Consider the following 27,262-nt stretch of genomic DNA (forward strand, 5'->3'; position numbering starts at 1 on the left):
TACCATTGACTTTTCATAAGTGGTTTCCCTTAAACTGATCTAATCACCAACTTTAATAAATTGTTAATGCTGCTGCTCCCTCCGCCGAAAATAGCATACCTTAGTCTCGCTTTTTGACTCTGTCAAGGTTAGACAAAAATGTTCATTTAATGTCAGTTATTCCTATAAGGTCATAATCGGTTCCTCAGTCATCCAATGGTTTCAGTTATATGGGATTTTTGTAGATCTTGTATTGCTGAAAATTTGGACATTTGCGATTTCTACCCTTCTATTATATTTTTCAATATACTGGCAAAAACACAAAATTAATTCATAAATCTACATTTAAGGGCAATTACTCCTTATGGACTTTTTCCAATTGTTGTATTGACATTTTTGTAGATCCTGTGTTGCTGTTTTAATACAGTTTCTACTATCTAATATAGATTTTTAGCTAACAAGCAAAAACATGAAAAATAGCAAAACAATTGTCTTTTAAGGGCAAAAACACATTAGACAGTCTTCTGAAAATTTAGGAAAAATCAGTGAGTAGGTAGATCTGGACGTTCTAATCATATATTGCCCTTGTCAGATTTTCTCTATCTTTTATGGTTCTCAAGATAATTTATGCATATTACCCCTATGTTCTATTTTTCGCCATGATTACCATGTCTGTTGACTGACCAGGATACACTATGGGTCATTCAGGCCAAGTTTGGTTGAAATTGGTTCAGTAGTTGCATAGGATCTTTTAAAAAGTTTACGACAACAGATGTCAGTCACCAAGTGTTGGCAAAAGTTTCCATGGCCTTTAAGGCCAGGTGAGCTAAATATGTGATGACAATCTTGAATATCCTTATTTTCTAAATATCAATAATCATATCTTCATCACATTTTTAGATGAAGAGCTTTTGATAAACAAGAGGCTCCCAAGAGCCTGAATCGCTCACCTGTAATTTTTTGCTTAAATCTTTCATCAATGATTATTTTTGCTTTTTAATGTATATTAATGAGTGGCTTAAAAATTCCATTGAGATGTTCTTTGAATCTGTCATATTTTCTTCAAAAAAAAGAAATACATTTTACCCCTATGTTCCATTTTATCCATAGTGGCTGTTTCTTGACGTACAAGAAAATAAAATACAAAATTTATACTAGATACTCTGAAACTCATTCAGCCCAAGTTTGGCTGAAATTGATTCAGCAGTTTCAAAGGAGAAGATTTTTTAAAGTTAGAAAACTAGATGAACAAATTGTGAAAAATTGTCTTTAAAGGGTAATAACTCCTTAAGGACATATTTGACAATTTTGGTCATATAAACTTATTTGTAGATCTTACTTTGCTGAACATTTTTGCTGTTCACAGTTTATCTTTATCATTTAAACTATTCAAGATAATAACCAAAAACTGCAAAATTTCCTTAAATTTACCAATTTAGTGGCAGCAACCCAACGATGGGTTATTAGATTCATCTGAAAATTTCACCTAATGAACATGTTTACCCCATGTCAGATTTGTTCTAACTCCTTTGGTTTTTTTAGATATAAGCCAAAAACTGCATTTTACCCCTATGTTCTATTTTTAGACATGGTGGCCATGTTTTTTGACGAAACAGAATATAAAACACAAACTTTATTCTAGATACCCTAAGGATCATTCAGCTTAATTTTTGTTGGAATTTGTTCAGTGGTTTCAGAGGAGAAGATTTTTTAAAGTTAAAAAAAATGATAAACAAATTATGTAAAATTTTCCTTAAAGGGCAATAACTCTTTCAGGGGTCAATTGACAATTTTGGTCATATTAAACTTATTTGTAGATCTTACTTTGCTGAACATATTTGCTGTTTACAGTTTATCTTTATCATTAATACTATTCAAGATAACCAAAAACTGCAAAATTTCCTTAAAATTACCAATTTAGTGGCAGCAACCCAACAATGGGTTATTAGATTCATCTGAAAATTTCAGGGCTGATAGAACTTCACCTAATGAACATGTTTACCCCTGTCAGCTTTGTTCTTACTCCTTTGGTTTTTTAGATATAAGCCAAAAACTGCATTTTACCCCCTATGTTCTATTTTTAGCCATGGCAGCCATGTTTTTTGACGAAACAGAAAATAAAACACAAACTTTATTCTAGATACCCTAAGGATCATTCAGCTTAAGTTTGGTTGGAATTGGTTCAGTAGTTTCAGAGGAGAAGATGTTTTAAATAGTTTACACCAGACAGACGACAAGGACGGACGCCAAGTGATGGCTAAAGCTCACAGTTCCTTTCGGAACGGTGAGCTAAAAAGATAAATGCCTATTGTTGAAAACTTAATGTTGATCTCTTGATGTCTTTTTGGTTATCTGTGTGTTGGGTTGCTGTCTCATTGACCTCTACCCCACATCTTCTTTTATTCATAGGCTATGTAATGGTCAAATATAATTAGGGATAACTTCAGGATAAGATTCCTATCAATGTATTATTCAGTATTGATTTGTATAAAATGACCATGGCCATATGCGTGCTGGTTGATTGACAATGTTCAAGGACTCAGAAAATAAAATATGTGTAGATTTGGTTGAGGCATGTCCAGGGATCCCATACTACTAATTCTTTCTCAAAAGTTGCTTTCATTTTTGTCTACTGTGATATTTTTTATCAAGTAATAAATGTACAAGTACAAAATAGATAACACAAGATTGAGATTTCACATGATTTAATAAAACATACGAGAGTGTTAACACATCACACTACACATTATAACAATAATACATTAGGCTGCCCTAAACATGCAACTCTCTTTCATCTAATCCAAGGGACGTAATCAATGTCAAAACTTTAAAAAAGAGGCTTCAAAGTGCCTGTATCACTAAACTGGTATCTAAAAAAAAGGTCAAGAATGGCCCATTCTCAGTCCAATTAGTTGAAATTTAGTATTAACTGGCCCTTCATAGGATTTTCCTTTTTTATTTTTTTATATAATTATCTAGTTTTTAAAATGGTGGTAACCATAGTTTGGATGACCTTGACCTGTCATTTGGTAGGGCCAGTCGAGCTTAAAAGGGCAAAAGATATTCACTCTGTAAAATTTAGACTTCACTTGAGAAAAAAATCTTCTTGGATTACATGAATATCCTATTAAATAACTCCATTAAGAAGATAAACAGCATTTTACTTTTCATAAGAATAAAAGTTCCACATGTGAGCTAACATATATTCTATAAATTACACTCTCCCACTCAATAAATACATGATTATAGTGTGATGGTTCTTAGTGAAATTTTAACCAATTTATTTGGTAAGGGGTTTTTGGATTTGGTAAATTGTAACTTAACTCATTCATAAAATGTGTAAATAATATGTATTCTATTAAACTGAAATATGTTGAACTTTCCCTTACTTCAAATTACTTGTAAACAATTCTTATACCATGTAAAGCCAAAGTAATTTGATAGAATTCATCAGTTCTAAAGGCAATGACTATACAATATTAGCTGTTAGTCTGCAGTAAGATCTTGATACAGGAAATATACATAACTTTGAAAATGTGCATATTTTAACTATTTTCCTTATTTTAGGGGAGATAACTGGTATTTTTTTCTTTATTATCTCCCTTCAACAAATGTCATAATCACAACTAATAAGTTAACAAATAGTACTAAAAATTATTTACCACATAAAATAGCCATTTCACAGTAATAAATATTTTTATTACAATGTTTCTTTTTGCAACCATCAAACATGATGAAAACCATGAATATTTCATTGTCAATTATTACCATCCGAAATAATAAAAATTTGATTGTATTAGACATATGAAGAATGAGTTAATTTTATGAGTCATTCCCTTCTGTGTTTAATAACTTAATCATATGTGTATACTATTAATCAAATTCACATTTCCCTTCTCTATAAATAAACACTGAAAAACAAAAATCTACAAACAGATGTTAAAATATTTATATCTACATTGGTCATGCTTAAAAATCTATAAAATTACCACATTTGTATACAATTTACAATAACTTCAACAAAACAATTACTACTAAGGAAAAAAAAGGATTATGTTGGGAGTTGTACTTCTTCAAAATATGTTTGTGTTTAACCAATTAGTAATCATAGAAACAAATATTATCTATTGTATAATTTAGACAGGTTACATAAACAGCTTTCTCATATTCTGTTAGTGGCAGAAGAAAAACAAGAATTCCTTCATAAAATAATAAAAAAAATTCTTAAAAAAAAACAGAGTAAAAAAGAATGATTTTGGTCCTTTAAATTTTGATACCATGGTTAGTGAACATGCTGAAAGTGAAGGGTGACAACAATGTATCGTGACTACAAAAATGACAAAACCAAATGATTTTTTTCTGTAAAAAAATATATATACAAGTAAAAAAAATGAACTCTGATAATTCCTTATACCGGATGTTTGTAATCTAACAAAGTAGTGTTTTACAAATTGCACTCAATCCCAGTATATAGATAAGAATATTGTTAATTGATCAATTAAAGAGCTTCTATTATAAGTGTCTGGGTGATTCACACTGACCTTCAAAAATGACCAATGAGTGTTTTGTTTACACTTAAACACCTTGCATTGTACCATATGGTCATGTTAATATCCTCACAGTGATTTTATCCCTGAAAAAACCCTTACAAAGTCCTTACAAGAATTATCAATAAAACCAATCAATCTACAACTTTCTATATCAAACCGATTATATATCAAAAACCTAAATCCTGTATTATTTGACCAAGTAGTTGTAACTATTAAAGGACATTTTATATTGGTACAAATATTCAATGAAACCCCTGGATATGAATATATAAGAAATGTACTATTTATATTGATAATTAAAGTCCAAAGTCTAAACTCACAAATTCCAAAACCATTCTTATCAATCACTGAATTGAAATTTAAATATAAAATTCTAAAAAGTAATGACCTTGACCAACAGTCAAGAATCACTTCACTTTCTAAAAGTTTATGACCTTGTCCAGAGCCAACAAACATTTTGCTTTCTGAATAGTAATGACCTAATCCAATAGGGTCAACAATCACTTTTTTTATTTTTCGTTCTAAATAGTAATGGCCTTGTAGAAAACAGTCAACAATCATTTTTCTTTCTAAATAATAATCACCTTGTTCAACTCAGTCAAAACTGACTTCAAGAGATTTTTGTATTCATAATGGTAATTTGTGAACTTTAAAACACAATCTAACATATCCAGGGAAACATCGAATTACGAGAATTTACGAATTTTCCTTTTTTCTGAACAACAAATAAACATATATGATTACAATACCAGGTAAACAAAAGTTGTGAATACCAATTAAAAAGATATTTAACTGAATCAATATTTATAGTTTTATATAGTCTTAAAATCCGAAGGCTTATGGTGTGAATATCTGAAGATTTATTTTAACAGCAATGTTCTACCTATTCATTGGAACAAACATCAATTATGTACAGAAAAAAACACTCATTTCAAATTTAATTTACTATGTTAAGGAGTTTTCAAAGAGGAACATGCAGATTGAAAGGTTGACTTATTTAAAAAAAAGAAAAACTTTTCAGATAAAGAATTCATACTTAAACATATATTTTGTTCTATTTCAGACTACCCACAAATACAGAAAGTTTGTAGTTTGTATAATTAATGCAGGATTTGAAACAGAAAAAATGGATCTTTGTTTAAAAAAAAAAAAAAAAATTGTTAAAGATGTTAATTTGCAATGACATATATGATCTTTTTATTTTGAAGATTAATTTGCACCTTGTCAGCAGGGAAAGGTAGCACTTAACATCCTGGCAACCAAGGGGATAGAAAAATAAGACAGCTGTGGCTTGTCAATGAGTGGGGATTAAAAATAAAAGGTTAACAAAGAGAAGAGGAAAATCACATTATTCATTTCCACATACAAATAGAATTAAGCTGGTATATCAAAGTTTTTTTTTCAAATTAAGGTCAAACACCTTACATAGACAGTAACATTATAAATACTGAGATACTGAATGGATACCTGAATAACATTTGTAATAGAATCTCTTTATTCTGGTGAATTCTGAATCTGACTAAAATCATTAGGTTGTGGTATAGAAATACTGAAGGAAGTATCTCCTAACTTGAGACGAAGTTTTTTAGGAAATGAATGACTGTTAGATAGTGGATAAAAAGTGCTGGGAGCTATCGGTGATTTAGATGAATGTGTCGGTGAATGAGCGGAGTTTATTGGTGATCGTGGTGATGTTTTCCCAGAACTTCTCCGCCGTCGTCTGTGACAGCTTTGTTTCAACATGTGATTTTCTATCTGTATTTGAGATTCCAGTTCATCTTCTATTCGTTTTGCTGTGGACAGACTCTCCTCCATTGTTTCCAAAATGGGGTCTCGTCTCATTTTGATCGTCAGTTTTGGAATCTTTTTATCGGGAGATGTTTCCGGAGATGACATGATTGAATAAGACAATTTTCGTTTCTTTTCTCTATTCTTACTTTTGTTCAATAATCTAAGGCACTGATCGGAGTAAGATTTGTCAAATTTTTTATCACTGGGTTGTTGAGTCCCTAATTTTCTTGGAGGAGTTACATTTTTTATAATAGACTCAAAACTTTCAAACATATTATCAACTGGTTCCTGGTCAGATGTTTCATCAGCATCATCAGTTTTGTGATGTATTTCTGATTTTAATCTGTTCGCTAATGAATCTTCCTGTTGTTCATCTGAAAAACTACAAACATCTATAAAGTTTTCTTCTAACATTGTTAAACCTTCATCACTCTCTGATTTCACGTCTCGTTTCAATTTTTCTGACAAGTCTTTTGCTGCCTCAGGCTTTTCACATAGTGAACTTTCTGTGTCACGCTTCCTGTGAAGTCTAGGGCTCTGACGAACAGGTGCTTTCTTAGAAATATCACTTTGAATGTTTTTGAGTCCTTTGCTCTTATGATTTTGTCCCTGAAGTGTTTCTGAATTACTATGACTGAGAGGTGTTTCTATATGATCTTGACCTATGAATGAGTCTGTATGACCTGAACTTTGACCCTGAAGTGAGTCTGTATCACAGTGAAGCTCAAATGTCCCTGAAATTGATATGTCTAATTGTTCTGATTGTTGTTTTGATTCATCATCCTTTTCTTCCATTTCCAATTTTACATCTTGTTTTTTTGTTTCAGTTTTAGATATTAGCTTTGGACTATTTTTAACCTCTTGCTTTTCTTCACAAGGTTCAGTTTTAGGTATAAGCTTTGGACTAATTCTAAACTGTAACTTTTCTTCACAAGGCTCAGTTTTAGGCATAAGCTTTGGACTATTTCTAAACTGTGGCTTTTCTTCACAAGGTTCAGTTTTTACACGAGAAATTAAATCTTTATCTATGCTTACTGACCCACGACTTTTGAACCTAGGGCTGCACCTTTGATTGTTATTAGGGGAATGTTTTAGAACTGTATCCCTGTCCATTATTGAGTTGGTCCTTGAATCAGTTTTCCTAGATCTAGTCCTACATATAGATGGTGATGAATTCATATTTATATCAACATTTGTTTCATCGTTCTGATTAAGTGTTTTAGTTTCTTCCTGTTCAACAGTATCCTCACAAATTCTACAGGCCTGCTCCACTATAGAATCTAACTCTTCATGATCAAACTCAGGATGATCAAGTTCCTCAAAACAGAAACTCATTCTTTTATTTGGTGATTTAATTTTTGCTGCCACTTTAGGAATCTCTTCTTCACATTGTTGACTTGCCAGTTTTGATCCCGACATTCGTCCACATTTTAGAAAACACCCATTTTTGTCTCTCTGTGGTAACTTTTTTGACTGTGCCATTTTCAAATTAAGGTCATTTAAAACACTCTTTGATGATTTAATTGGCAATTTCCTAGTCACAGGTACCCTTGGTTCCGGAAGTTTTAGTCCCTGAGACAGTAACAGTTCAGCATCATAGCGAGTTATGCCCCTTCTTTTCAGTTCTCCAGCCTTCAGTAATTCAGCGTTTTTCTTTAGATTACCATCTCTGATATTCCAGTTTTCTGAAATATTATATTATTGTTTTATTCATATGAAACTAAACAGTTCCCTACATGTATTTTGTAATATACAACAATAAATAAATTAGTATGCATTGTAAATGCCAATCAGACTAATCATTGTCATTTCAGGGCCTTTCATAGCTGACTATGCAGTATTGGTTTTGCTCATTATTGAAAGCCTTACAGTGACCTATAGTTGTCAACTTCTATGTCATTTGGTCTCTGGTGGAGAGTTGTCTCATTGGCAATTATACCAAATCTTCTCATCTTTATAATGCATATAAATAGAATCAACCACTGCATCGAGTGTGATATGATATTTCTCCACTCAAGACAACTTAATTTTCAAATTTAGAACGCAACGCTTCCAAAGCATTTTAAATATCTAAAATTTAACTGTCTAAGTTTCTCTTAATGAAATAGACGATATGCAGACAAACTGAATCCCTCTTTTCCAATGATCTGCAAAAAGATGTGTTTTTTCTATGTGACGTCATCAGACATGGCTATCTTTTTTCATGACATCACAATAGGAAATTCAGAGGGAAGCAAGAAAATTTGACATGTTAATTAAATTTTGATCAATGAAGAACTGAGTTCAAATGAACCACACGTTGATTAAATGAAAATAATCAAACAGATCAGGAAAGGATAAATCGGCTAACAATTAGAGAAATTTAAAAATCCAGGTCATATTTATTAATGCAAATGATTTACTAATTTTTTGTTGACTCTGAATTGCATTTTATAGTAAAAAATTACTATTCTTCCATCCAGGCAGCAGTTAGTTAATCAGAGATGTGATCTCAATTCACGTAATCTATTCTATATAATTTACCATTGCCATACAGAGCAGCACCTGTCATTTGTGCACTTGGCCTTTCACGCTCCAGAGGGTCGGATTTTAGTCTGGTAAGTCTATCATCTGTGTCTCGGAGTCTATAACCTTTTACATGTTGTGGACTTTTTATTCCATCTTTAGGCTTAAATGCTCCTTGTTTTCTCCTGTGTCATAGAAAGTTAATAAATTAGAGAATACATAGATTTACAAATGTAATAAAACTTACCAATATAGTTTATAGAAGTAACATGACGGATGTCACATATGGAGCAGGATCTTCTAACCCTTCCTGAGCACCTGAGATTGTTTCTGGTTTTTGTTGTATTTTGTAGACTTTTGTTTTGTCTTTTGGTTGTTTTTCGTTTATTTTGCCATGGCATTGTCAGTTTGTCTTCGATTTATGTGTTAAATATCTCTTTGTTATCTCCCCCTCTCTTATTTAACTCTCTTACTGAGAGAATTGTTTTTCCAATATAATTTTTCCTTTCAATACAATGTTATTTCATTTTTTTTATATATTGCTTACTCATAACAACATTTTACATATTAAACATACATATATTTATACTAAAAATTTAAAAGATTCTAGGATAAAAAAAAAATTCTTCATTAACACGCTGAACATGCTGAATACATAAGACAGTTGCTAAAAGCGACAATTGAGACTAGACGTAATGCCAATAAACTGATAAAATCTGGAATATTGCTATGTGTTTCTTTATTCTACATTGGCTAGAGGTATAGGGGGAGGGTTGAGATCTCACAAAACATGTTTAACCCCGCCGCATTTTTGCACCTGTCCCAAATCAAGCCTCTGGCTTTTGTTAGTCTTGTATGTTTTTTAATTTTAGTTCATTTATATGTTTTGGAGTTTAGTGTGACGTCCATTTTCACTGAACTAGTACACAATTTTATTTAGGGGCCAGCTGAGGACCACCTCTGAGTGCGGGATTTTCTCGCTGCGTTGAAGACACATTGGTGGCCTTCGGCTGTTGTCTCTTTGACATATTTCCCATTCCCATTCTCAATTTTATACTACTGCCACAATGCATGAAACTAACATTCCAAGGGAGGTAACAAATGTTTATATGCATCATTTCTATTTTACAGTTTAAAAATATGAGTATTTTTTTTTGGAAAAAGAAAGTAATACATTTTGTTCTCTATAACTGACAGTTTCATAGAAATGTATCTTGGTGTCTAACACCACATATGTATATTTATAACAGAATAACATTTTTTTATTAATTTCAGTGGATGGATCCAATAAGAAAAGATTCTTTTTACATAATTGAATGATCTGCCAAACCATATTTAATACTTAATCTTTGAATATGAGTTTAAATAAATAGGTTTTCGTATAACTTACCTTTCACAAGTTTCACATTCACAGAAGCAATTGCTTTCTCCGAAGAAACTTTCTCCATAATGACATGTGATTTCTTCCCCAGGCTCAATGTCTCTTAAGACTCTCACACAGGCTGTATCTCTACCAGTGGATACGAACTGTACAGATAAATTAATATATCATATAATTCTATTCTATAATTAGATATAACAGAACAGTTTGTAATATAAAATTCTTGTACAGCTGAATCAATATATTTAATAGCCTATGATCAGGTCCGGAGCCAAGTGACAATAGTGACGGACAAAGGTTGTAGCAGCATCATATTCATATCCTGCACTTAACAAAAGTGGCAGTTTGTCATCCTACATTGTCCTATGGCCTTCTATAGCTGACTATAAGATATGTATTTTGTCTCATTGTTGAAGGCTTTACAGTGACTTGTAGTTGTTCACATCCTTGCCCTTTGGTCTTTGAAGGATAGTTGTCTCATAGGCAAACATACCATAAATATTTATTTTTATATTGACAAAGCTAGAAGGACCTCCAATACATACCCTGCAGTTTGATCGACAATCGTGATTGACAAAGCTGGCAGGACCTAACCAGAGCTGGCTACAGTTTTTCCTAGTGGAGTACATTACACTGAAGTCATTTAGTCCTGGTTTCAGTAGCTGCTCCTCTTCTTCTGCATCCAGTTCAGCGATACATCCAACTAAATACTCAATTTTATCATTCTTTTGCCTGTTTTATAGAATTGGAAATGAAAATCTGCCTGACTATTACATAACTTAAACTAACATGTCACATAGGGTCCAGCTTAGAATGGCTAGAGACAAGAACATTTATATAACCATAGGAATATAGTAAATTTTTCTGTAAAGTTATTTTCAGGTAAAAACTTACTATAAAGCTTAATGAATACATGTTGTAATAGTGACATGTAAAATCAAGTCTTCTTATTTAGTATCCACCCCAATAAAAGATAACTCTTTTAAAAATTCTGACATAACAAAACAAGAGTGACAGACCCTCCTGGGTAGTCAAAGTCTTTAAGCACTGGTGGTAGTACATGTAGAAGTAGTATGAAAAGATCAAAATTAAATAATTGCTTCTGTGTATTGTTTTGTAGGTGGTTGTTCTGTTATTGTCTATTTCTCTGGGTTTGTTATTGTCTGTTCTAGTTCAAATTTACAGTTTCCAATTATCTCCCTTAGATCACATTTCTTACCAAGATTTAGTTGCACAAATTTTTGCTCCTACTTCATTTTCCATGGAGTAACGATGACATGGCAGAATTTCAAATCCAGAATCTTTGTCAAACATCCTTAAATATCTGAACAACTGGAAAAACAAAAATAAAGTTATAATACAGGAATGTACAAATGTAATTACTACCTTTGTCAGACATTCTAATACACAGGTTTCTAAATATTTGTAAAATATTGTCCATCTGAAATCAATAAATAGCTAAAAGAGTTCAACAGATTTTCCACAAGAATTCACCAAATTGGCAACTAAATACAAATTTTGCTAAATTATAAGTATTTTTTGGTTTCCATCAAGGAGGTTGCCATTTTTCAGTTTAGTATGAAGTTACTGCTATAACTTACATGATCTTTGACTATAACTTGTTGTGACTTAAGTTTAGTGACAAAAAATGACTTGACAGGAGCTAAAGCAGAAAATTCTCTGTAGGCCTTTTCATAATTCTGTTTCTCCACAAATCTTTTCATTATTTCTTTACAAGATTGCTGAAGGTCTGTTTTCATTGGTCTGTGTCTGAAAATTATACAAAATATGTTAAATGTACATGATATATAAAAGAACATTTAATGTTGGTCATCAGCTACAGACAAATGCACACATCTACATAAAATCTCAACTGTTCACTTCAGGTTTAATCACTGATTCAAAAGCCCCCCCCCCAAAAAAAAATGTATGTGTGTTTAAGATTTCACTCACAACCCCTCATTTTAAGTTCTGACCCTAAAGTTTTTGTAAGGATTTCTCCAACACATCAGTTGTTGTAACTGCCAACTTAGTCTATCAAAATAGCAGACAGAATTGATGAAAACCACATTATTTATTCGTCACTTTATTCATTGACAAATTAAAAATGGCAAATTGCAAACTTCATGTAAACAATATATATATCTGTAATACTGGAATTGAATTTGGTGGGCTTTTCCCCTTGTGACCGAAAAAGGGACAAGATATCAGCTTATTGAACCTTTAACTTTTGAACAAGAAACCATCAAAAGATATGCGTTTTGCCTATTATTCTAGATAAAGTTCCAGGGATCTGTTTCAAGTTTACTTAGTGTCGATCATGACATTGAGATATTTCAACCTGAATTCCAAAATTTTTTTGGTTATTTGACTCTGATAGAAATGAACCAGGACTTGACAAACCTAGATCAACTTACCTCGAGTTCATTTTATGTGTGGTTAAGGATAGAATGAACCAGGACTTGACAAACCTAGATCAACTTACCTCAAGTTCATTTTATGTGTGGTTAAGGATAGAATGAACCAGGACTTGACAAACCTAGATCAACTTACCTCAAGTTCATTTTATGTGTGGTTAAGGATAGAATGAACCAGGACTTGACAAACCTAGATCAACTTACCTCGAGTTCATTTTAGGTGTGGTTAAGGATAGAATGAACCAGGACTTGACAAACCTAGATCAACTTACCTCGAGTTCATTTTAGATGTGGTTAAGGATAGAATGAACCAGGACTTGACAAACCTAGATCAACTTACCTCAAGTTCATTTTAGGTGAAGTTAAGGATAGAATGAACCAGGACTTGACAAACCTAGATCAACTTACCTCGAGTTCATTTTAGGTGTGGTTAAGGATAGAATGAACCAGGACTTGACAAACCTAGATCAACTTACCTCGAGTTCATTTTAGGTGTGGTTAAGGATAGAATGAACCAGGACTTGACAAACCTAGATCAACTTACCTCGAGTTCATTTTATGTGTGGTTAAGGATAGAATGAACCAGGACTTGACAAACCTAGATCAACTTACCTCGAGTTCATTTTATGTGTGGTTAAGGATAGAATGAACCAGGACTTGACAAACCTAGATCAACTTACCTCGAGTTCATTTTATGTGTTGTTAAGGATAGGTAGGGATCCAGCGTCAGACTTGAAGCCAAGTCGTCATTTTCACACAGTTCCTTGGAGGTCATTCCTGTGGATGGTGCATACCTCCCTCCTCCTTCCACAACCATGATGCTAAAAATAAACACACTTTTTTATAAGTCAGAATAAGCACATTGTTTCATCAGTCTGTTCCCATTGATAATCCTGGAACAAACAAGCACTTTTTGTACATGGGAATTCTGGTTAAGAACTTGGCATTTGTGTATTAATTCTTAAAAATCTTATTTCTGCCTCTATGCATGTGGTAAACATGTCTCATCTTATTAAGGAAATACTCAAACTTCTTAAACACACTAATGAAAATCAAGCTTTTTTCAACTCTCATGTACAAAGGTCGAATGAAATTGTTTTGAATCGGACACTTGATAAAGAAGGAAACTGAAAGTTCAAATTACTTCCTGGATAAAATATTTGATTGTTTCTATATTTATCTTCTGACAGCAAAGTTATTTTCAGAAGTTTATCTCTACAATATAAAATTATACATACAATCTTTACTGTAAACAGTAAAGATTGCCTGTATAATTTAAATATTTTACATGTACATTAATAAAGACATTTAAATTAAAAAAAAAAAAAAAAAAAAAAATGGAAGTCTGATTAAGCTATGTATGTTTTACATGTGATATAAGATAAGAAAGAGAGAATTACTCTATGAAGAAAAAAAAACCCAGCTGGTTGCTTTCTTTTTTTAAAACAATTAAATTACAGCACAAAATTATCTTTTTAACCCCTTTTCACGAGTTTCATTTAAAAAAATTCTTTTTCACTGCCGCAATAATCAATACAAATGTCCTTCAATTACAAAGTATTAGTTCATTTTATCTTTAATGTCAATATCTAAAATATATATAAATAAATGTTCTGTCTAAACTAATAGTTCTTATTATGAATCCTCATATTCATCATTTAAGTTCCAGAACTGCCAATGACTGGCACACATGACATTCAGACACTTGGCAGCAAATACGATTTTACAATTACTTGCCAGCCAATAATGAAACTGTAAGCAAATGAAAACAAATTATCATTAAATGTTAGTTTATTTGATAACTTTATCATGTTCATGTAACAAAATATGATTTGGACACATCCAAATTCACTTTGTCAATTATATATTTGTAAACTGAATTCCTAATTCACATTTAACATGACATAAAAAGAGCCCTACTCCCATTCAAACAGAAAAATTTTGAGACAGGAAATCCGAAAATTTCTTTCCCAGATCCAATATATATTGAAAACTTCTTTGAGTTATACATTTATGTTTGACATTTAGGACCAGAGGTTCATTCAGCCTCAGTTGAACTAGCATGGGAGAAAAACATATTGTCAGGCCAAATAAAAGTATATGTATGGTTCCAGTTACCCGACCCACCCTAGCTTAAACCCCCCCCCCCTAGAACTTTTTTTTTCCATTTCTGAAAAATAATTTTAGAACGATCCCATTTTGTGGAATGTGAATTTCAATAATTAAATTCACAGACTTCTGTCATCTGAATTTTCTTTAGAAGTATCCATTATGGCTAAAAATGCAACAAATTTTTAACAGAATGCAACAAAATTACCTAGAACAATAACATGTCTGTTTATTTTACAACCAAACATATAGAAAATGGTGAACTTCTGGTAGGGACTTGTATAATACTGGAATCCGACTCAGTGAACACACATGTATGATATTATTAAAAAAAATAAAATACTCTTGAAATTTATTGTAAATTATGTTAAGATTTTTAGTTTTCCTAGCATGCACCTTCTTACATTCTTCTACTTTTTGAAATTAAGAAGTTTCCTGTAGCTGTGGATGCAGTTACATATTGACACTACTACATGGTTAAAGGGAAAAAGGTCACAAGAAAAAAATCCCACATTTTATAAATGTACATGTAGGGAAAAAAGTCACAAATCTGATAGGAAATGCTTACATTTCGTACAGTAAAATGCTTTAAAATATTGAATAGAATGTCATTTCTTTTCACTTTCTTAAAAGTTATAGGGAACTTTCATTGGTAATTAATTGACATAAACTTAAAAAAAATAAAACAATGATTTCTTTTAAAGGTTTTAAAGGTTTCATAATCTGTCCAGACAGAGGATTGACAGGATATGTAAATAAAGAGTTGAAGACATTGGATTATTTTATATTAACGTCTTCTGTTAATGTTAAATTGTTATATAAACTTGACATTGTTATAAAAATCAGCAGACATATACAAAACCACATATTATTTGAATTCTTTCAATTTCCTACTCATTAAAAGCTGTTGCATTATTCTGAACACAATTTCAAATAAATTGCTTGTGACTTTTTTCCATAAATCAGAAACATATACCAGTAATACAGATATGTTTCTGCCTACGTGCAATTGAAAAACTCTTAATATATAAATATATATCTAAAAATTTAATACACATACCAAATTTGCTATTTTGTTCTTATAATTGTGACTATTTCCCCTACAACATTCTAATATCTAGCTCATAATGTAGTAAGAGTTATTTCCCTTGAACTATAAAATTTTTTGAAAAAGGTTTACCTTCGTAGTTTTTCTTGGTGTGACTGCATATGTAAATGCACAACTGAAAATTGTGTCTTGGGCTGCATGCAATATTGCATTTTTTATAGCTTATCTGCCATGAAGGTTTTTTGCATTGTCCAAAAATGTTTCCTGGCTGCAGGCAAAACAAAGACCATTTTCTCTTGCTACAGCCAGCGTATTTCCTTGGGAATAATCAGTGGGAAAGTGTGACTGCTATAGAACTTAAAAACAGTTTACTTTGCTTATAACTTACATTATTTGAAGCTCTTTACCTGTTTTTAGTTTACAAAAGTAGTCGCTTTAGAAAAATGTACTGTTGTTCGGTCATAATCTTCATTGCGCATAATATAGTTCTAAATTTTTTTTTTATAGAAATACATGTTTTGCGCTTATTTAGCATGTGATATGACAAAAAGTTTAATCAATCATTGATTTTTATAATGGTCAGTTTGTTTTGTCCCTGAGAACGATTAATGATTACTACTCGTAGTAATTTTAAATGATCCAAAAATGCAAATCGGTCCTTATTGACAAGGGAGATCACTCTAGATTTTCAGAGCTGCACCATGTCTAATTCGATGTGGCGAAAACTGCAGAAAAAAATAGATAATGAGACATGTCAACCAACAAGCCGTTATTTAAAGTATTGAAATATTCTATCTACATCAAAACACATATTTTGAAGTAACCAAACTAAATTTATGTGCTGAATTAGCTGTTTATATGTGATGGCAAAAATAAATTAATTAAATAAAAATAAAATCTGCGACTATTAATATTATACCTGAGATTATACTAACGTTATAATAGTCCCAGATAAAATGTAACACACAGTGTGTAAACAAAACTTGTATTGGTAAAGGCTGTAACATAATTATATTTGTTGAAACTATTTAAAAGTATGAACAGTAAATAAGATTATTAAATATGGAAATAAGAATGTTATTTAAGCATTATTAAGTTAAATTCTAGTCACTTCAGCACCTGGTTAAATCAGCACCAGGTCAAATCGGCACTCAGTATAGTCGGGTAGTTATTTCGGCACCCATGACTTAAGTATTATGTTTTGCAAAGTAAACTATTGAAGACTCCCTTTTTCATACTTTTTAAGATATTTCCCTTAAGGTGTCAACCTATATTTGTCACGCATAACAGAAGTTCCAATGGAAACTTTGTTATAAAAAATGTTGTAACATCTGTTCCTACTGGAACTTATATTATCAAGGTACTTCCATTTCATGACAACTGCTTGTACAATTGCTACTAAACATACAAAATCGGTGCCAGCGTTATTCAATTTATATAAGAGGACAGGTAATGCAGAAAAAAACAATTCAAATTACAATGATTAAATTTGTTTTTATCCTCATATGTGGATTAAACAATAGCTTGGGTGATGGCTTCTCTGTTTAATCTAAGTTATTTCTATTTATAAAACATCAAAAACTACCTGAAAATGGTTAAAACAACAAGTGGGTTATTTTTTATTGTGTATTCTAACTGCTTAATTACAATTGTGTGCTTGGTTTTTTTAACGATGTAGGAAATGTATCTTTCCGATTAACCTTGGCAATTGTAAGTTTTGCTAAACAAAATATATAAAAAAAGCAAAAAACTATTCTCCCCATATCTCTAAAAAAAATTAAAGAAATAAGGTAAAAAATAAATATTTGGTGCCAAATTGACTACAAACAACATGAACACAATAGATAAAAAAAAAACAAAAAACTATTCTCCCCTATCTAAAAAAAAAATAGAAAACAAAAAAGGTAAAAAAAATATTTGTTGCCAAATTGACTAACCAAATGCCAAAATGACTTTAAATAGGTGCCGATTTGACCAGGTGCTGATTTTACTTATTCTATAGGTGCGGATTTGACATAAACCCATTAAATTGCAATTTCTGAATATTCTGTACACTGAAGATTGAAAGTCTGTTTAGAATTGATGTATGACTGCTGTGGTCTTTTCCGTAATGATATGAAAATAATTGTGGTCACAATACTCTTTCGCTGTATAAATCATTGAAATCTGACTGGTGTATGAAAAAACAGGTTTGCCACATGATAGTGCATGTTCCAATTTTTGCCCTTTGGATGCTTTTTGTAATTTCTCTACGAAACCAGTCTAATTGATTTCTTCTAAAAAATGAATCCTGTAATCCCATATAAATTTAATATTAAGAATCACTTTTAAAGAAAAATTACATTCTAAGTTACATTCATTTTCACCATTTCCGACTATGGGCAACAAAACAAATTATTTGGACACCTGTCTAGTTTTGCTTGCATTGACCTCTTTGTGTCTCTTGAATATATTCGAAGTTGGGTTGCTGTCTCATGGTGAATTTCAATCATATTAAACTACTGATAGTTTACTTTATTATTTCTTTCTTACAGGTACAAAATAGCAGAAAGTCAAGGTAAGATTATATATTGTACATATGAAAATAAAAAGATGTGGTATGACTGCCAATGGGACAACTCTCCACCAGAGACCAAATGACATAGAAGTTTAACAACTGTAGGTCACAGTACGGCCTTCAACAATGAGCAAAACCCATACGGCATAGTCAGTTATATAAGGCCCCGAAATAACAAATGTAAAACAATTCAAACGAGAAAACTTAACGACCTGATTTATGTACAAAACAAATATGATATACAGCAACAAACAGCAACTACTGAATTACAGGCTCCTGACTTGGGACAGGCACATAGAGAATGTGGTGGGGTTAAACATGTTTGCGGGCACCCAACCCTCCCCTGACCTAGGATAGTGGTTTAACAGCACAACATATGAACAAACTATAAAAATCAGTTGAAAAGAGCTGTACTCATCAGATCTATACAAAGCAGAAAAACAAATAACAAAAGCACAGATCGGATGTTGCAGGGTATTTATACATCCCCACAACAAAAAAGACACTAATTACAGATCTGAGATTACCCGCAGTTACTGACAGCTGGTTCAAAGCCAATAACAACTTATAAAAAAATCATGTATCTAAGACTAAAATATCAATCAGTACACATCCAATATCCAATGGATTTAGTGTAAAGATGTCATTAACAGTCAAGAGAAAAACATGACCTTGTGCAATGCCAAAGTACAGGTATCGGCAGTTGTAGAACCGTGAATGTGCATATGTATATAACAATAATATTAGTTTGGTTTTAATTAACTGATACCAAAATCAATATTAATACCAATAAAAACAATATTCAAAGATCTTTTCATGTTTGTCAGAGAAGCATTGTATTTTTGTGAGATAACCAAGGTAAAGCCAAACGTTCATTGTGTGTTTGTCAGAAAACTAAGGTATGTAGCAATGGTTTGACATAACATACAGGAAAAGTTCATGTTGGATAGATAGAAAGAATAACTGTTAACCAAAGGTCTTGTAGGCTGATAAAAAATGTATCTGCTATATTTATCTTTGCCACTGTTCAACTCTTAAAGGCGAAAATAACTCAACCATGTTCTAGGAACAAGGAAATATTTGAATCTGGAATAATTTTGAATTCTGGAAAATGTATGATGAAAACTAACCTAACTAAATAGGGTAAGCCATGATGTGCATATGGCAAATGGGGTTAGTTAGTTCATACTGAAATATCAGTGAAAGTAAGCTGAACCTTAGCCATGCATGCATGGCCAACCCTATTTAGTTGGGTTAGTTTTCATCATACATTTCTTATCAATTTTCCAGAATTCAAAATTATTCCATATTCAAATAATTCCTTGTTTAGGTTAGAATTTTGAACATTATAGTCATAAAAAACATGATGACAATAACATCATTAAACAAAGCTTGATTTATGTGTTAACTTTTGAATGTGATTCACCATTGTTTCATGATGGAAAAGTTTTTATTATGTATTTCATAAAATGTTCTCAAAGATCATGTAGAAGAAACAGGATAGTAAAGAAAGTGTTACAATTAAAAGAAGTTTTACAAGATTAAGTTGTAGTATTCAAATACTGCGGATTCCTAATTATATGTGGTATTCTAATTTTTGTCTAGCCTGCGGAAGGCGAGACATAGGGATTGCTTTTCCGGTGATGGCGACGGCTTCGATGACAGCGTCAACAATTGTTAAATTTTCTGCTTAAGTTAGTTTGATAGGAACTACTTGTGATAGATCATTGATATTTTGTATGAAAATGCATTACTATCAGTACATATCAGTTTGATGACAATTTTGAGGCCCTGCCCCCTAGGCCATGGTCCAGTGACCTTGAATTAACTAGCAATTTTAAATGTTAAGTTTTCTGCTTAAGTTAGATTGATAGGAACTACTGGTGATAGATCAATGATATTTTCTATAAAGTTGCATTACTATCAGTTCATATCAGTTTGACAACTATTTTAAGGCCCTGCACCCTAGGTCATGGTCCAGTGACTTTCAATCAATTAACAATTTTCAATGTTAAGTTCTATGATTTAAGTTAGTTTGATAGGAACTACTAACAATAGACAATATTTTCTATAAAGTTACATTGCTGTTTGAACATCTCAGTTTATCAACCATTTCGAGGCCCTACCCACTAGTTGGTCCAGCGACTTTGAATTAATTAGCAATGTTGCTGTCCATCAGATTATCTTTTTCTGAATTTTATGTCGACAGGCGAGACATATCTCTGTGTCAACAGTTTATTGTTTGGATTTCCTGGTACATGTATAAGTAAACCAATAATATAAATCACAATGATATGTACATTTTCTACAGGCATGTATGCAGACTTTGGCAAATTACAATTTTTCCTCAGTTCGCGAGATAAGTACACATGCAAATGACGGGAGAATCCACAGTAACTTGATACCTTACTGCAGGCAGATATAAAAAAAAAGAAAAATTGCTGAGACCTAATAAAAAAATGTGTTTCCTGTGTCAAATATTTCTAATTTTTGGTGTTGACCTTCATTGAATCTTTAAATTAAAAAAATATTGCTTTTTGATAAATCAAATTTTGAGTTGAAGAAATTATAATTTTTAAGTTGTTATATAAAATTACCTAATTGTAACAATTCTTAAATTAATGTATGCTTAAAACTTTGCTTTTTGTCAGATCTAATAGCTCAGGATCCAATGACAGCATGTCAGTTTTGTGGGAGTGATTACACACCAACACAGCGGAGAGTTAGAATCAAGTCAAAGGTCAAGCTAAGCAAGAAACTTGGTGTATTGTTACGGAAGTATGAAACTGATCCAAATAGCCTGGGGAAGTTCCAGTCCAACTTAGTTCAAACTTATTTAAAAAGTTGTAATACACTTGTAAGTAGTAAACAGGTCACAAACCAGACTTTATCTGTGGTACAAAAAGCTTCTCATATGAATAGTCAAAGTTATTGGGCATATGGTAGACTATTACCATGGTCCCCCATTAGAGTGCATTGGGCTGACAAAGTCAAAGTTATTGAAATCATTGGAGGAATGATTGGAAGAGATGTGTACATAATTTTTAAAAAACAATATTTTAGTCTTTGATTTGTCCAAAAGCCTTCATACTTGTAAGGACTGTTAGTATTCATGTGTACTGACTGGTATGATAGTGTCACATGTTCATATAATGTCATGTGTTTATAAAATGTCACATTTTTGTCGAGCAGAAAGTGAGACATAATTATCCTAGATGTCGTCATGGGCGTCTGCAACATTTAGGTTCAGTCTGTGGTTAAAGTTTTTTTACACATCAATAACTTTGTCAAACCTACATGGAATTTTATGAATTTTGGACAGAAGCTTGTTTATGGATAAAAAGACAGTATCCAGAGCAAAATTTTGAAAAGATTTATTTTCATTTTTCCGTATATTACTAATAAATGGACCAATTATTTTAACAGTTAACATTCAGATTTAGTCTGAGTCTAAAGTTTTTCAGTCATCAATAATTTTGTCAAACCTTCATGGAATTTTATGAAATTTGGACAGAAGCTTTCTGTCATTACAGGTTGTTATGTGTAATGTGTGTGTATATCGTTACAGGTTGTTATGTGTAATGTGTGTGTATATCGTTACAGGTTGTTATGTGTAATGTGTGTGTATATCGTTACAGGTTGTTATGTGTAATGTGTGTGTATATCGTTACAGGTTGTTATGTGTAATGTGTGTGTATATCGTTACAGGTTGTTATGTGTAATGTGTGTGTATATCGTTACAGGTTGTTATGTGTAATGTGTGTTTATATTGTTACAGGTTGTTATGTGTAATGTGTGTAAAAAGAAAACCAAGTATCCATGTCTAAAGAGAGAAGATTTAATACAACAAAAAGTTAAAGAAAAACAAAGTAAGTATAAAATATAAATATCTTGTATACTGTAAATTCAGAAATTATTGCATGCATTTATTATTGCGATTTTGTCATTTTAGACTAAAATGCGATTTTAATTTTTGCGATATTGTGAAAAATCCTGTTTAATTCATGTACAAAGTTTTAAAATGCGAGTTTAAATTATTGCGATTATAACCCTGTCGCATTTTTCGCAATAATAAAAACATCGCAATAATTTCTGAATTTACAGTATTTATTTTTACTATAGTGAGATATAGTCTTGAGATAAATTTGATGCAACATTAAACAAGGAAAAGCAGTATAAGAGTAAAATATCAAGTATTCCTGTGTGAAAATGCCACATATAATAATTGTTAACACAAATCACAGTGGAAGCCTATTGGGAAATAAAGAAGGAAAATGTTTGGCAATGAATGAAATATCAATTTAGCCTCTTCCTAGATGGTGAGATACCTCTGTGGATCTCATAGAGTATTGGAGAACTGGAGAAATTCATGACAGTAAAATCCGAATTGATAATCAAATTTCAACAGTTATTCTGATTCAATGTCAAAGTTGCAATTTTTCTTAGTGGAAAAAATTTTAAATTACAGGAAATGTTGTCTGCAGTTGCCGTTTATATTTGCAAATAAGTTTGCATAGTTTTCATACAATAAAAATCATGGTTATAAACAGTAGGGAGATAGAATATTTCATATCTGTGGTCAAATAATAAATATTTGGAAATCTTTTGACAGTTTTACAGAATAAGTGTATTATTGAGCCAGAGAAGAAATCAAAAAAGAAGAAAAGGAAGAAAAAGAAAGAAAGAGATGAAGTACTTGACCAGAAACCACCATCTCTGCAATCTGACACTGTTGATGATATAGACAGGTATTTTATGAATAAAAAGAGATGTATGTATACCTCAATGAGACAGCAACCCAATGATACAAAAACAAAATGACTTCTAGAGGTCAACGTAAAGTCTACAACAATATAGGTGTCCATACAATTTGCCAAGCTCTACATGCAAAGAGTCTGAGTCTAAAAAAAGTTGTGAATTAAAATAACATAGACTATTAAAGATCTTCCATGAACATATAGTTTCCCAAATGAAAAAAAACCAAAACAACACAAAAATAAAATGCAACCAATGAAAATGTACATGACTTGGGACAAACAATTATTTTATTTGTGATTTCAAAAGATGACCCCTGTTTGTTTGATCTTGGTCAGTGGAATAACAAACAGAACAATAAAGATCATACAATAAAATCGACAGTGACATTATTATTGATAACAAAAACACTAGAAAATAATAAGCAAAAAATATGTTATGTTATGAAAGAAACCTTCATGAAGAACTTTATAGAGATTATGGGATGTACATCAAATAAATATTTATTTATTGTTAATTTGTTCTCGTCCTGAATATGCATGAAATATTTGCCACTGGACATTTAGCAACCAACAATCAATCAATCAATCAAATAAATATTTTCTTCTTCACTTTAATATATGATGATTTGTCTTATTTAGACAGGAAATAAGAATAACATCTCCTCAACTAGGAACCAGTTCTCATACATATTCAAAGAATAGTTTAATAGATGCTACTGATCAGGGAACATTGTCTAAGTTAACAGATTCACGTAAATCATCTGCTGTGACACACAATAGACAATCTCTAACAAAGAAACCAGATATACAGGGTAATAAAAGAACAAGAAGTGAGGAAAATATTACAAAAAGTGCCAAGAAGAGGAAAGCTAAAAATTTAAACCAACAGCTTAATCAAATTTTAGCAAATGAGAAATCTGAGAGCAAGTCAGGAAACCTAATGGATTTTTTATCTAGCTTATAATAAATATGCAATTAATTTACTTTCCTTGACTAGTTTATTTTAGAAGTCAAGCAAATATGCCATAAAGGTCATCTCTCTTGAAAACATGTCTTGAAGGGTAAACTCTCTTCTTGTCCTACTTGTCCTATGTATTTTGAACCTCTATTTAAGGGTCACCTCCATATAAGGTCACATTTTTTGGGGTCTGTTAATAGTTAAAATATTGAAAAAAAGATTCAGATCCCCCACCCATAAACCATATATATTCTCCATTGCCTGGATAATCCTTTTATATAGTTCACCATAGGTTTTGTCCCAGGGGAACATAACCCACCCCTTCATATAGTTAATTGCTAAAGATATTAAAAACTGTTCAAATCCCCACTCCTAAACCATATACCTTATTTTCATGACAAGAACATTATAGTATACCCTAGATTTTTTCCCCAGTGGTTCATGCCCAGCCTCTTTAGTTTGTTAATTGTTAAAAATATCAAAAACTTTAGATCCCCATCCCTTAACCCTATTTAGTTTTTATACGACCGCAAAAAAATTTTTGTGGTCGTATATTGGTATGACGTTGGCGTCGTCGTCGTCCGGCGTCGTCGTCGTCCGGCGTCGGCGTCGTCATCGTCGTCGTCGTCCGGCGTCGTCCGAAGACACATTGGTTTTCGCACTCTAACTTTAGTTTAAGTGAATGGATCTTTATGAAATTTTACCACAAGGTTCAATACCACAAAAGGAAGGTTGGGATTGATTTTGGGGGTTATGGTAATAACAGTAAAGGAATTAGGGGCCAAAAAGGGGCCAAAAATAAGCATTTTTGTAACTTCCAGACATAACTTGTGTGTTAGTGTATGGATCTCTCTGACATTATACCACAAGGTTCCATATCACTAAAGGAATGCTGGGATTGATTTTGGGGGTAATTGCCTCCAAATTTTAGGAATTAGGGGCAAAAAAAGGGGCAAAAAACAAGCATTTTTCTAGTTTCATGACAATAACTTGTGTGTAAGTGATGGATCTTTCTGAAATTGTACTACAAGGTTCCATATCACAAAGGGAAAGCTGGGTTTGAGTTTGGGGGTAATTGCCCTAAACGTTTAGGAATTTGGGGCCAAAAAGGGGCCAAAAAACACATTTTTTTCTAGTTTCCAGACAATAACTTGTGTTCAAGTGTATGGATCTCTCTGAAATTGTACTGCAAGGTACCATACCACAAAGGGAAGGCTGGGATTGAGTTTGGGGGTGATGAATCATAATGGGGGTTCAAAAAATTTTGGGGGGGGATTTATTTTTTTTTCCTTTTTTTTCTTTTTTTCCTTTTTTGTTTCTTTTAAAATTTTCCATTTTAAGTTGGTTATTTCTGATTTATATTTAAAATCAAATAATAATGATATGGTAGGAGATACACACCAAACAGGATGTGTAAATTATTATATAATAAGTATTGTGCAATAGCAAGAAATTTTCAATTGCACAGTATTGCACAATAGCAAGAAATCTTCAATTGCACAGTATTGCGCAATAGCAAGAAATCTTCAATTGCTCAGTATTGCGCAATAGCAAGAAATATCCAATAGCACAATATTGCGCAATAGCAAGAAATTGTCAATTGTACAGTATTGCCCAATAGCAAGAAATATTTAATAGCACAGGATTGTGCAAAAGAAGATACTTCCTATAAATTGCTTATTTCTTGACCAATTTCAATGGGGTTTTATTCTTGATTTCATGGGGTTCTTTAATATGCTGAATCTAACCGTGTATTTAGTTTTTGGATTTTGGGCCCCGTTTTTAAATTGGTCCACATTGAGGTCCAAAGGGTCCAAAATTAAACTTTGTTTGATTTCATCAAAAATTGAATTATTGGGGTTCTTTGATATGCCGAATCTAACTGTGTATTTAGATTCTTAAATTTTGGTTCCGTTTTCAAATTGGTCTACATTAAGGTCCAAAGGGTCCAAAATTAAACTTAGTTTGATTTTAACAAAAATTGAATTCTTAGGGTTCTTTGATATGCTGAATCTAAACATGTATTTAGATTTTTGATTATGGGCCCAGTTTTCAAGTTGGTCCAAATCGGGGTCCAAAATTAAACTTTGTTTGATTTCAACAAAAATTGAATATATGGGGTTCTTTGATATGCTGAATCTAACCATGTATTTAGATTTTTGATTTTTGGGCCCCGTTATCAACTTTGTCCACATTGAGGTCAAAAGGGTCCAAAATTAAACTTTGTTTGATTTCATCAAAAATTGAATTATTGGGGTTCTTTGATATGCTGAATCTAACCATGTATTTAGATTTTGGATATTGGACCATAATAGGTGAATGTCCAATTTAAAATTTTTAAGTTCTTAGACCACATTCAATCTGTGTTAGAAACCTATGCTGTGTCAAATATTTAATCACAATCCAAATCCAAAGCTGTATCAAGCTTGAATGTTGTGTCCATACTTCCCCCAACTGTTCAGGGTTCGACCTCTGCGGTCGTATCAAGCTGCGCCCTGCGGAGCATTTTATTTTATTCTGAACTACTGTGATATGACCTTTCCAGTGCACCATAGGTTTTGTTCGGAGGGGGTCATGCCCCTGTCCCTCTCATATTGTATTCTTTTACCCCAAAACCATAAGAGTTTGATTTTCCACTTTCTACTGCTCCATACATTTTGTCCCCATCCTTTACCACAACTTCTATACAGGTAATAACATTTCCACCTAGTTTTGGATTTAACTTATAACTTAATTTGTTATATTTCTGATGTGTGATCTTTCTTTGATCTGTTATATCTTACAAATCATTGAAAAACCAGGGGAATATACCAACTGGGTAATCAAAAAGCACAAAATGGCCAAATAAAACGGGTGAAACTCTGGTGAAAAAAAACATTAATCCACAAACAGCCACACAAACAATCCCCCAGCTTAAACCAGGGCTACCTCAGGTGCTCTGGAAGGGTCAGCATTTCCTGTTTCACTATTGACACCCACCACTAAATTACATCAAAACTGAATATGTTTTGTTTTAAGTCTCATTGAATATGGTAAAGCGTTATAATTTGAATAATTTTGATATTAAAATGGCCTTTGATTAGTATTTTCACAAAATTCACATTTTCTTTTATGATATACCACAAATTTAACACTTATCTCATCGAGATTTGGAATGAAATGACAAGTATTGAACATTCTTCAATAAAGAATGGTTAAATTGATATGTCT

The 27,262-nt window shown here is 32.0% G+C and overlaps 2 protein-coding genes across 10 annotated transcripts; one reads left to right on the forward strand and one right to left on the reverse strand.

Moving 5' to 3' along the window:
• Positions 1–2,667: 2,667 nt before the first annotated feature.
• LOC127704324 (histone-lysine N-methyltransferase KMT5B-like) lies at positions 2,668–16,245 on the reverse strand. 9 transcript variants are annotated; one of them, XM_052208322.1, is made up of 8 exons: positions 16,188–16,245; positions 13,304–13,444; positions 11,808–11,976; positions 11,426–11,538; positions 10,752–10,938; positions 10,216–10,352; positions 8,844–9,010; positions 2,668–8,005 (listed from the first exon to the last, which is right to left on the reverse strand). In XM_052208322.1, exons 2-8 carry the CDS (start codon positions 13,438–13,440, stop codon positions 6,024–6,026), a joined length of 2,892 nt encoding a protein of 963 aa, XP_052064282.1. In that variant the 5' UTR covers positions 13,441–13,444; positions 16,188–16,245; the 3' UTR covers positions 2,668–6,023. The 9 variants fall into 9 exon arrangements, with proteins under 9 accessions (XP_052064282.1, XP_052064281.1, XP_052064284.1 ...); XM_052208321.1 differs by having other exon boundaries at positions 16,169–16,245; XM_052208324.1 differs by lacking the exons at positions 13,304–13,444; positions 16,188–16,245 and adding an exon at positions 13,236–13,247.
• A 201-nt stretch (positions 16,246–16,446) lies between these two features.
• On the forward strand, positions 16,447–24,077 carry LOC127706184 (uncharacterized). Its single transcript, XM_052210634.1, has 6 exons — positions 16,447–16,558; positions 18,315–18,337; positions 20,989–21,194; positions 22,116–22,206; positions 22,950–23,085; positions 23,734–24,077. The coding sequence occupies exons 1-6, from the start codon at positions 16,482–16,484 to the stop codon at positions 24,056–24,058; spliced, it is 858 nt and encodes a 285-aa protein (XP_052066594.1). The 5' UTR covers positions 16,447–16,481; the 3' UTR covers positions 24,059–24,077.
• Positions 24,078–27,262: the final 3,185 nt, after the last annotated feature.

This window comes from Mytilus californianus, unplaced genomic scaffold, assembly GCF_021869535.1.
Source record: "Mytilus californianus isolate M0D057914Y unplaced genomic scaffold, xbMytCali1.0.p SCAF_6, whole genome shotgun sequence".
Taxonomy (NCBI): Eukaryota; Metazoa; Mollusca; class Bivalvia; order Mytilida; family Mytilidae; genus Mytilus; species Mytilus californianus.